We start from the raw sequence: 13,135 nt of genomic DNA, 5'->3' as shown, positions 1-13,135 counted from the left end.
GTCCTTCACAGTGTGTCTCAACCTGCTCCCCTGTGGGTAGGGTGGCTGGAAACACTGAGAGTTCCTCCCTGCGGGAAGTTAGTTGCTGCTACAGCAGCTCATTAAAGGCCTTCTCCACCTCCACCTTTCCTCACAGTGCAGCCCCAATGAAAGTCCTTGGGTTTCCAAAAGGGCCCAAACTCAGGGCAGACCTGAGTTAAATAGGGAGGGAGACAGGGGGGAGGAGTTGGGGAAGAATGCTTAATTGGCTCTGCCCTCTGGCCTTCAGGCATCTCATTAGTATGTAAATCTCTCTAGGGCCTGAGGCCTGTAGTCACGCCCTCTACCTGTGCTCTTTGGGTGGGGCTGCATTGCCCTGAACATGACTGAACAGTGTGGGTCAATAGAGTTCCATGCCACGCGTTGGGAGCCTAGATTCTGGGAGCATCAGGGAATAGATTCCCATCCCTTACAGGCAATGGACACCTGTTGGGTCTCCGGGCTTTCCAGCCAGCGCTTCCACCCAAACCAAGACCCCTTTCATGGCCCTACACTCCCCAACAGCAAATGCAGGCACAACATGTTTGAGTTCTGTCCATTTGTATTACATGTGTAATTATCACTGCCATTACCACCCTCTAATACCTGGTGTACATTAACTTAAACTCATTCCCATAAACTGATTTTTTTTCCATAGCCATCTCCCCCATTCACCTCTCAATAAAATATATGTCCTCTGGGAATTATCATCTAATGTGCACCAAATATCTGACACTTCCAACTCCAAGGGGATTATTTTGGTTCTAGTAACACGGGCAAAGACTAGCAGTCAACCAATAAAAAGCCTCTGCCAGATTTCCTTTTGCTCGAATGGCTTTGTCTTGACCTCCAGCTGAATGCTCCCACCTCAGGTCCAGAAAGGCTCTCTTAATTGGATATTGTTGGGATCCTTGATGGCAGAAGCAGAGCCTGTGAATACAAGTGCCAAGTGAAGCTAATTACAGCCCTGTGGAAGCCACAGGGGTGGGGTTCTTTGTTAAAGTGGCACTGAGTTCAAAGAGATTGTAGTAACACCCAGAGGGGTTGACTTCTTAAAGAGAAAGCCCTGTCTGCAGGAAGATCAAGCTGATAACCTTAGCCTGGGGCCACATCCAGAGCTTCACCACAGAGCCCTTGGGCTTTCTTAATGCTTCCACAAAAGCCATTCCCTGACCTCAGCAGGCTACTCTGCTGATGGCCACTTACAAAGCACCAAACTCCAAACTCTGGAAAAATCATCTTTTCTTGTTGTGATTCCCTTAGAACTGCACTTTCTGGTGCCCTAATTTTGGGGGTGGGAGGAGCCCACCCTCAAGCACAAGGCCTATTTTATTTTTGCACTGCTTATTCCCCTTGACACTTCACTATACTCAGCAGATAATCAGAGTGTCCTATCATAAGAACAAATAACACCCGTCAGTAAAAACAGAAGCTAGAGAGCACACAGGAAGTTCCTGGCAAGCTTTATCCAAATGTCCCTGTCTGATAACACCAACTTCCCTAACTTAAAGTACTGTGCTTTGTTCCTATGATGCTGCAAGTGCCTTGAGAACACCTGGGAAACACCCTACCAATAAAAGATGCCCTCATGCTCTAGGAACTTACTTTAAGAACAAGATAGACATTTGCCATTTACAAAGAGAAGAGCGTTTTGATGTCTTTTAGCCATTAAAAAGTGAAACTAATAAGTGACCACTATGACAAGTATCTATCTGTAGCCTTGTATTTATTTCCTTGTGCTGTTCTCTTTGATCTTTAAGTACTTTCCACACTAGTATAGATTATGGAATGGGCAGCTAATGACTCTAACAGAAAAAAAGGATTATCGTAGAAACACCACCAGTGCTCTAATGGCTACCAACAAGAATTGATTACTGGGGTAGACATTTTTATTTAAGATTTATTTATTAATTTTACGCATGTAAGTATGCCGTAGCTGTCTTCAGACACACTAGAAGAGGGGTATCAGATCCCATTACTGGTGGTTGTGAGCCACCATCTGGTTGCTGGGAATTGAACTCAGGACCTCTGGAAAGACAGTCAGTGTTCCTAACCACTGAACCATCTCTCCAACCCAAGGTAGGCACTTTTAAACTTTCATTCATCAATTTTTTTATATTTATAACAGCCTATAGAGCAATGGCATTTTGCTTCCACTTTACAGGTATAAAAAGTAAGTGGAAAAAATATTTAAAGTTTTGCCCATAGCTACAAGCCAAGGAAACAGAGGCCTAGACTCATCAGTGTCCATCTGACTCTCAAAAATTGTCCTTACATTGTGACTCTCATGGTGTGAGCTTTCCTGAGTAGATATCACAAGACATATTTACTCCCCAGAAGAATAGAGGGCACTGACAGAGTAAAGAAGTGATTCTTGCTCAAGGCCAGATTGGTGAACCAATGAGTTTATTGGGGCTACTCACAGGTATATTGGTGACTCAAGGTAGTAGTGCCACTGAAGTGTCCCCAGTCTCAGTCAGCTTTCTACTTCTTATACACTAGCTCCTCCAAGACCACATGTAACAAGTAGGTGCTGGACTCGAGACAAGTCTCAGGCAAGGGTAAGATTGCTCTCCTTCTTTCATTAGGGAATTAATGGCCTCTTACTAGTGTATCAAAGACCCAGTGTCCTCATGGTGTTCTGCATATTTTCTTGCCTTGACTCTTTGGCCAAGGTGTTCCATAGCTACCACAGCAACTATGCTTCATGACTGCTTAAATTAATGTCCCAATGGGATGGCACAGCTTCAACACAACGGCTCCAGACATCTGGCATTTTCCAGCTCTTGGCAAAAGCCTGTCCTTCAAACATATCTTGGTTTCTTCATGTTCACCTCCTTAATATCAAGACCCTGCATCAACATGGGCATTTTGGTTTGGCCCATACAAGGCTAGGTCTCTATCTATTGATTATGTAACAACATTGATTTATAGCTTGCTGGTTGCATCTTTAATCTACCACATGGAAGTCAACATTTCCCATGTGGTGTCTCTGAAACTCTCCATTTATTCTGAACCCTTTATAAAATGGACAACATTGTCCATATGGAATTCTTCTCTTTCCTCCCTCCTGTGTTCCCCCGATTCCTTTTCCTTTCTCACTCTGTTTTTTATCTCTGAAGATGGTTGAAATATTTTCTCCACTAATTATAAATATCAGAACAAAATCCCAAAAATCTCTGCCCCACGAATCTACTACTCACCAACTCTATTAAGCTCTCCCAATATAGGAATCCCACTCATGACCTCCTTCCTTATCTCCTGCCAACTTATGCAAGTAGAAGTTCTCAGTGAAATTCCATTGCCTCACCTCCTAATCCACCCAAAATTGTCTCTGGGCCTCATTTTCAGCTAGGACCACTGCTCCAAATAAGCCTTCTACAGCAGCATCTCAGGACTTTAACAGCCAAGCAGTCTTTTCAGTTCTATCATGACATGGCTGATTGAAACCTAACCCCCTTGGTTTGCTTCAGAATTATAATATTCTATTTCTTTGTCTTAGCTTTAGTTTAATGCTGTAATTTGGGTGATTATCCAACAGAATTGACGGCAAGTATCTGGAAGATAACATTTTGAAAGAACCAAATTCTCATTCTCTTATAAGAAAATATTAATGTTCTTAAAGTTTCAAAATTATATTCACAGCAAAGATATCCAACATACAATCCTCTGCTATAAAAATAAATGTTTCTAAGTCTTAAACATAATCTTGTTGTAAGAGATTTACAAATTGTGAATCCCACATGAAAATTTATTTACCACCCCTCGACATAAACCTCAACTCACATACAGTTCATTCTACCCTAGGGACATCATTCACATTAATTTGTCACTGATCAGTTGGGAAAGAACTGTTTCAGGACACATCCAAAAATAAAAATTACCAGTGTGTGTCCCAGAACCAACTCATTCTGGTGAAGTGGGAGGAAGGGTTCCACAAGTGAAGCCAGAGTCAATTATACTCCTAACCCAGAGAGGACAGAGGCCATCAGTCATTGGATATGTGAAGCCTAAAATTGAGAGTATCTTTGTCACTTTCCAGATAACAGATTATCTTTTATATGCTATTCTGCTCATTTCAGAGGAAGAAGCCTTGCACACCTCTTCTGTGAGTTTTCTTATTAACTCTTCTCAAATGTCTATAGTCGGTAAGAAAACAAAAATCACCAAACTTCAGTTAGCGATCTTATCTCATCTGGCTAGCCAGCTCCATCTCTTCTCCCTAAGAAGGGTCTTCACTGCTGGTGCTTTTGTCTCCCTTGAAAATGAGATTTTTTTCCCCTAGATCCCAATTACTCTTCAGGTGTTTGTAAGTCATGAGCATTAGACCCTGTGCCCTGGTCAGACAAGCCTCTAGGAAGGAAGTAGCCCAGAGGACCAGATCAAGATGGAAGCCTGATTCCAGTCATTGAGTCATCTTGTAGACACTCACCAAGAGTCTAGCAAAGCCCCCTGAGATCAGAACTGTACTGTGCTTGATAAAAACTGCTAGTATTCAGCTGAACCACTCAGAATTTCAGATCTGTATATCTATCTCCTCACAAAACCCAATGATCATACATACTTATAAAATTTATCAAGCTGAAATTTTAGTACCTACAGCATGTAATAGCAAGCAAGAATACAAAGCTGATCCCAAAGCAGAAAATTCCACTGAACTCATTCTATACTTCTATAGTAGAATAGAAAGGCCACAGGGATTAACATGAAAGGCCAGTGCTCTGTTCCTCATTTTGCCACTAGCCAGATATGGGATTTCTCAGGCTCGGTTCATGCATCTATAAATGTTACAGGTGAATCAGACAAGCTCCCAAACTTCTTTGAATGTTTTATATTCACCTCCGCCAAGAATCTTCTCAGAGTCCAAGATAGTCTAACATATATATATGTGTGTGTGTGTGTGTGTGTGTGTGTGTGTGTGTGTGTGTGTGTGTTTGGGTGTCCTATACCCATATTTCTTCCTCCAATAGAAAAAAGCCAACATGTATGCAAAAGTGCACCTCTTTTCCCAATAGACATTCCATACACAGTGTTTCACTGTCAAGATCATAAGTGCAGAGGAAGACATTCGTGAATTCTGCCTGTTGTGTGTCCCCAAAGGCAGCAAGCATGTCTTACAACAGCCACGGCTTGTTTCAGCATATTGCAAGATGTGCATGCCTTAGATTAACTTCATGTGTTCTCTAAGGGTGATACACAAATAATACTAGTTGTGTTTCTTCTGCAATCTGGAAAACAGTAAAAATATCTCTGTAGGCAAGACAACATATGGAAAAAAGGACAGCTGCACTTTCATGAAGGGCTTAGCCAAGTGGTTTGAGTGTGCCTGCTCCAAGAGATTTTATTTATATCAAAGCATTCCTTTTGAACGGTTGTTATCTTGTCCTATTCTTTATCACAGTCTTAAAATGAAAATGTTCAACCTTCAAGCTAAATACTATATTGCAGGCATATACATAATATTATAAACACGGCAGTAACATTTTGTATTAACACAGAGGATAAAAGCATTCTGTAGAAGATATTGTAGCTCATTATTCCACAGGATAGTCATAAAATAACTAGGGGAAAGTGATGGTTTGCTAACTTATGGAAATGATAGGAAACTGTACAGTCTAGGTATAACGTTCCTCAAAGTTGTCCCATCAATAATTTTGTAGAGACTTCAAACACAGAAATAGCTGTGAATCTTGCTGTTTTATGCTGCACCTTCTACATAAATAATAATGTCCACTGGACTCATTGTTTTCTTCTACTATTTGCTCAAACACAAACATGGGATCCACTGAGAAGCTGACCTATATGCTCACTCACAGATTTGCTCAGACTCACAGACTCAAAATCTCTCTCCTGCCTTCTACCTTTCTCTTCTAGTAAGGAATCTTTTTCTGCATCTCTGCCTAATCTGCAGGGGTTGACCCTAATTCATTGCCTGACTAACAACTTCATTCTTTACTTGTGGACTTACTAAAGACAGAGGCCATAAGACATAACCCCAGTTTCCACACTCAACTACTAGACAACTTGGGCCTTTAGAACAGCACTTACCATGAGACCCAACCACGTGCTCCAGTCAGGGAAGGACATAGAACATCAGTCAAGTCAATGACAACACACCCCACTGTCTTAGGAAAATGATAATTCTCCTCTCCCTGCTCACCCCTTATTCTGGGATCTCTAGAATGTTCTCAGAAAAACCTCTTGCCTTTGCTCTCTTACTAAGATAATGATACTATAGGACATTACCATGAGAGTGGAGTAGGTGTAGGGATAGTGATAGGCCAGATAGCAGGCATCTTCATTGTGTGGGAAGGTAACAGCAAACGTGAGGGTGTAATAGCGCTTCCCGGATGTTCCATCCATGGTTGCTGCATTCTGACGGTAGTGATTTCTAAAAAAAAAAAAAAAAAAAAAAACAGAAAAGGACAGGATGAGAATGAATGAAGTTGAGGAAGGAGTGAGGCTGCAGAGGAGGGTGGGGAGGCCCCAGAGTTCTAAATGTCAGAACTCTCCTGTGCTACATATTGGCAAAAGAACTAATAACTCAGTAATCAAAACCATTTTTTGTGGGTAAAACTTAGAAAGTAAAGAAATAGACAATCGAATTCACTGCCAGCTCCTGTATCAGTTCAGACACACATAAGTTTGACCCAGCATCTCCCATTTGTCGTATACATATTGTGACTTCCCTTGCTTAACTGCAACCACAGATGAGCACTCCCTAACCATTGCACTAGGAACAAGGATAATGTAAGCCGTTTCTGTTTCATACTGTCCTATTGCAAGCACATGTCCAAATTTTGCTCCTCTATCCTTATCACTCGGCACAACCATATAAAGTACACCTGATTCCTTTCATTTTGTTATAGTTTGATATGTTATATCCATAAAATGTATTTTTGTTGCACATGACCCACCTTCTACCTCTGATGTTCTTCCTGACCCCTCTTCTGTGTTGTTTCCTGTGTTTTTGGATGGCATGATGTTGATATCCCACTCAGGGCTGAACACATCACAATTTAGTTCTTGGCACTTTGATTACTTATGAGTCTCTGTATTAACTGCCTCCTGCTAGAAGAAGCTTCGCTGATGAAGGTATAATAGAGCACTAATCTACGGATATCAACATGGAGCTCATACCCTTTGCTTCTGACAAATGGATTTATTAGCTATCGCTACTAAGCACTGAATTCCATCTCAAGATTCACATATGTCCTCTTTTGTCACTGCTGTAATAACTCATCCTGTGAATTAAAAAATGGAAGCTTAGAAGGACTAGTTGACCATAAAGCAAGGAAATGCTGGATACAGGATTTGAACCCTGATTTCTCTAGCCGAAATGACTGCTCTTTCACTGCGCACTAAGTTCTTTCCAAAGGAATGACTTTGCCATCCCAAAGGTGACTTCGCTTCCTAAAGCTTGAGAGTGCACATTTTCCTTTGTCAAAGATGAAGGACCATTTGTGATACTTCAGAGAACAGTATCAAAGTAGATTGCACCCAGAAGTACATTCCATGCAATGTTTTCCGTACACACTGCCAGTTACACTCTCGTTTTGCCTGTTGATGTTGAGACAGCTATACAGGCTTTCCTGAGAAAGGTTGTCATCTAGGTTTCATGAAAATGTAAAATGCACCCAACACCAGAGGCAATTCTACCTCTGGTGTTGGCACAACATTAGGTTTCTGGCTCATTGTGAGGTTTGGGGATTTAGGGTGAGGGAAAAGAAAAAGAGAAAGAAGAATAGATTATTATTTGTATGTTTTTGCAAAACATAAAAAAAATGGTTATTCTTTTCTTCTTTTAACTTCGTTTTTACTCCCGTTACCACCACTAACCAAAAAAGGCAGTTGTGTAGGAAAAGAACTAATAGCATGCCACCATACTTCCTGTGTTCCTTGTAATGTTTCAATGTTTATAAAACTAGGGATATGCGTATGAAAGGTTGTCAATACTTCCAACTGCTACCGCCCAACTCACTTTGCTTGCTTCAGCTTCTGTTCACCTAGCAACCTGGAGACATTCACTCTGGGAAGAGGGAAGAGAATAACCCTATAACAACACTAGTTCAAAACAACTGTCCCACCTAGCTTTTGAATCACACTAATAGAATCTATTTCCCATGTGCTTGTAGAAATAGCTTCAAAAGAGTATCTTCCCCCATGCTGTTATCTGGGTCTTCATATCTAGCTGTGTCTATTTTTTCCAGATTTCCCCAAAGTTTTAAAGTATCTCCAAAAGCTAAGACTCTGGTTATTAGAAAGTATACAAAGAGCAGATGGTCGCCCAGAAGGCATGGGAGGCGCATGTGTTCTGTCTTTATTTGCTTTCTGATTGCACTTGCAAAGGCTCCAATGAAAAAACAAATTTTCTTTATACCTAGCTGAATAGCAAACAAGTACTGGTCAGTTACAGCTCCTAACCAAGAGAAATGAGGCAGGGACACTGTATTAAAGTATGAATTAGTGTTCAATCTATAAATAATACAAATGTAAATACACATGTGCACACACATTCATGAATATGAAGACAAGTAGAAACATCATCAAATGTCCACTGACATCAGATTCTTCTCCTATGAACAGTGGAGACAGAGTCAGCATCTTGACTTGAAATAAGAGTCAGTTGTAGTGGTCCTATTTGGTAATGGCCTTGCTTTCTTATAGGTCTGCCCATGAAGTCTGGAGAGTAGTAGCTACATGTATCATACTTTGTAGGTTTCCCACTGTACACTGAATTCATATAACAAGGACACTTACCCATCACAAACTCAGCCTTGCTCTATTCTGCTACAGAAAGCAACAAAGAGTGGGTAATGAAATCTCTGTATTTGTCCTTACGTTCTTCCTCACTGAAACCACCCTGGGTTCCAAAAAAAGACCAGTTCTGGGGGAATGGAAAGAGAAATAGCATGGACTCATAATTTTAAGATTCCATGGTCCCTGTGATAGAGGAGAATGAATCCAGATGGTAGTTTTGATTATGTTTTAAATCTTCTCACACATGTGTATATGTAAACACAGAGACACACACAGACACACAGACACAGACACACACACACACATGAAGATACATATCTCTCATAATATACCTCATAGCCTCAAGGTGTCAACTCCCTCCCTGAAAACTGGCCTTACCCAAGATGGTTGTGCCCTATTAGGAGTTCAGGAAATTGGAAACTAAACATCAGCTTGTAGAGAGTGAAATTTAGCTGAAGAAAGTTGTGTTGCAACTCCTAGTGATGGATCTAAATTCTGGAGGACTCTAAAACAAATGACAGACTTCATCACTGGATACTTTTCTGGTAAACACACTATAGGAGGTGGCAATGCCCACAGACAACATTTCTCAGAGGCCTTTGACAAATGACTAGTAAGTCTCTAAACTGAAATATGGCTTTCTGATTTGATTTGTTCAAGGCAGAATCCAATCATCCAATTAGTTGTCTGTGTTTTCTCAATTGCAGTGTGAAGATGCTGAAGGACATCTTCAGGGCAGTAACAGTCATTCTTCCTACATTAGCAGCTTCCTTCCTATGTTACAAGGACTTAGAAAATCTTTATCATCATCTTCAGTTACTGTGTTTCTTTCTCTCAGCCTAAATGTTTGCCCTTCAAAGAATTATTCTACAATATTGTACATAACTCTTTGACACTTGTATATTCCTCACTGCTAATACCTATCAAAAGGACCAACTATACTCCGTTCTGTGTCACTGTGCTTGGTTGGTGTGCCATGCCTGAACATTGGCAACTGTTCAGTTGGCATTTACAGAATAAAAAGAGCTAAGATTCCCTGAACAATAATTAAGATGTGTCATCTATTGTGTCAATCTTAATATTACCCTTCCAGGGAAAAATATTGTTTACACATTCCACAGGTGGAAACTTTGGGGCTCACTGTTGTGAAGTATCTTGATCAATTCTACACAAGCAGTATTCAGTGTGGACTTAGCTCTGAAACTAAGATTGTTAATATTATACCACTTCTCTTTTAAAAATGGACATAGTGACAAGAGAAGTTTTGTTCAGTTCAGCAAGAATCTGCGATCAGTGTACACCAGGAGTGCTAGAAACTTAGAGACTACAACAAAGAGGAATATCAAACAGTCCAGGTGAGGGCTAGTGAAGATGAGCTGTGTACTGTGACTCTATCACCAATACTCAATTGATGGTTCTAGTAATTATTACTAAAAATTGCTAACATTAATTGAATGCCTACAGTATTCAAGTCTGTGACCTACTGTGTGTTTTATTGCATTTCCTTTGCTCTTTACAGCTGCTTTGTGGAGGTAGATGCCACTTTTGTCCTTATTTTATAGACAAAAAAACTAAGATTGAGAAAAGTTGGAGTAATTTGTCAGATGTCTTTCTGGTGAAAGGATGGTAGAAATTTACTCACACAAACAATTTTCTCTTTAAAACATCTCTTCTGGGTGAAAAAAAATGAAGAAGCAGCCTGGCTACTGGTATGCTCTCAGATCAGCTGGAAACCCTAATCTTGGGACAAAGATGACCTGAGCTACGCAGACCCAGCTGCTCCACCGTTAAAAGCTTACCCTTCCCTGAACCATTCATCTTCAGAAGGGTTCATACTTTTGTAACCATAAAACCTTCAATGAAGCAGGAAGCAAAGTACACAAGGCAGTTACAAATTACATCCATTTCCAGTTGTGCTCAGAAATGTTCCAGGAAGTTGCATGTCGTTACTATTGTCCTCTGTGTGTACTACATTAGCCGACACTAAAGCTACGTGTGAATTAGGTAATCTCCCACTGACGGTGGCGCTTTAACAAGGGTACATCATTTGACTTAATGGAATCTAATAAGGTACAGCAGCAGACTCGCTGGGCTTCCCCGTGCCTGCAGCAGCCCTAATATTCTATATAGCATCAAATCTCTCTCCTGAGATTTTTCAGAAGGATGGATGATGGCAGCGCTCTTGTATGGCATTCATCTTCATGAATGAGCTGTTCCATCTCCTCTCATGAGCAGAGATAAATGTCAGAAGAGAGCAGCTGCAGTGTATTACATGGCCACTCAGCACCTGCAGCTTCCCTCCCTCTGCCCTTCAACATGGGTATTACTTTAGACCAGAGCTGAGAGAGGATTGGGAAAGGTGTGAAGCTGCGAGTCAGAAGGAGACTTGGGCCACAGGAAAGTAAATAAAACAATCCAATGTGCCCTTGCTTTACTTTATGACGGGCACAGAAAAATGAGTTCACCCGTTTTGTTCTTCAGTCTCCAGAGTAGAGGGGATAATTTGTAACCTGGGGAAATGACCGAATAGTGCACACAGAGACAGTATTAAAAGTTTTTCCTTGAACATATTATTTATCTAGGTAATAAAAATATTAAAATACCTAATGTTTAATGTGGGAATTGACCTGACTGGCTCCTGCAGTCAATCATATATAGTGAATAATTACAAAACAAGTTTGATTTGAGGCCAGTGAAATCAAACCCTCTCCCCTGTTTTACTCCAGAGAGAGATTATAGGAAGCACATTAAATTCAATATTGGTTGTTTCATGACATGGACCTCACCATCATAGCTTCAGCAAAGGTTTGTAGGGAATAGGGAAGAAAAGACTTGCCTTTTCCTCTCTTTTCTATTAGCTTCTGGCAAAGTATTTAAGGACCCCCAAAGTATATGAGACCCCATTCTTTCCAGGAGTTCTTTTTCTTTCACGTTTGTATTTAACTATCCAGATACCACATTCTTATTTCTCCTTACATTGAGTATCCTGACACTAACTCAGGGAATTTAATACCACAAAGACAACAGAACATCTGAGTCTGTACTAAGATAGAGAAGACTAGGAAACAAGGAGGTAAGGCTCCCCTTGACTAATAATCCAAAGAGAATAAATGCAGGGATGAAACAAAGAAATTCTCTAGAGCAGATCCAATCACAGATTGTGATGGGAAACAGGGTAAAAGATGTTGTAGAGTAAAGTATTCCATAATAGACAGAGGTGTTGTAATCTGTGGGTGAATAGAGATTACACATGTCTGTCCTGTTGTTACATCATATTATTGGTAATGTGTTAACACAATGTGAATAATTGTAAAACAAACTGCATCACAATGCAGCAACCTTATCCATTCATCTCTGTTACATTCATGGCTGGGATATGAAAAATGAATTACATTATACATGCATGGTTTGCATTTTATCCCTCTGTTACTCCTTAATTCACATAACAATTGTCTTGTTAATGAATCTAAAAGCTATTAACAGTGGCTTCCCTTAGGCCAGGGTGGTGCTTTTGGATGTATGTCTTCATCTTTCTCCTCTGAGGAGATACCTGCCTCCCCTTGAGTTTCACTCTTATTCCCCAGTTCCAAAAAGAGCATATGACTGGTGAGCTCCACTTCACTGATTTAATCATGCAAGATCTTATGTTTGTGCAAACCTCACGTTCGAGACCCAAGCAAGTTTTTTATTAAATCTTGTACATATACTGACACTATTTTCAAAGGAAATTAAAAGATATTTCTGGCACAATAAAAATTGGATTTTATTTATGTCTCCTGCCTTTGTGAACTCTACAACCCTGAGGTGATGTTTAGCCTACATCTCAGTGTACCAGAAAAAGAGTCCTAGGGGTCCTAAGATAAGTGGGCCAGGAAATACATGCCATTTAGGTGAGTGGAAATCCAACAAAGTTGTAAGGTTTTGTTATTCTTCTAAAGAATATACAAAAATGCTACTTGGATTCATATCTTGATACATCAAGGACTGAAGCTGCTATCTGCCTTACTGCACAGTGTTAATCAGCTCCTGTCTGTGCTTTGTGAGCTGCTCTTATCTCTATGGTGATTTCTGCTTTTATCGAAACAAAAGAACAGGACCTCTAACCTTTCCTGTCAATACCTTCCCCAGAGCTCAAAGCAGAGAGACGTTAAGTGTATACCTTCCTTCTCTGAGTCTTTGATAATCATCCTAAATTCTATATTATCTGCTAGTAGTATGTTAGGGACCTGTTATTATCTGAGAAAGGTGAGTGTTTCTTTAGCAGAGAAAAAAAAAGTAGAAGCCTGTTGATTTTTATGAGATCTAGCAATGAACTAGCAAGGTATCATGTAAAATCTGCCTATCGCAACATTCCTTA

At 40.4% G+C, this 13,135-nt stretch overlaps 1 protein-coding gene across 2 annotated transcripts in view; it reads right to left on the bottom strand.

Annotated features, from left to right (window-relative positions):
• The window catches only part of Agbl1 (AGBL carboxypeptidase 1), a 788,584-nt gene that overhangs the window by 613,252 nt on the left and 162,197 nt on the right, over nt 1-13,135 (bottom strand). For both annotated transcript variants that reach the window (XM_076936072.1, XM_076936077.1), the window contains exon 16: nt 6,265-6,409. In XM_076936072.1, coding sequence (XP_076792187.1) covers nt 6,265-6,409 — 145 coding nt within the window. The remainder of the gene's footprint in view (nt 1-6,264; nt 6,410-13,135) is intronic.

Source organism: Arvicanthis niloticus, chromosome 1 (assembly GCF_011762505.2).
Source record: "Arvicanthis niloticus isolate mArvNil1 chromosome 1, mArvNil1.pat.X, whole genome shotgun sequence".
NCBI lineage: Eukaryota > Metazoa > Chordata > Mammalia > Rodentia > Muridae > Arvicanthis > Arvicanthis niloticus.
This window is presented reverse-complemented; position numbering and strand designations above follow the sequence as displayed.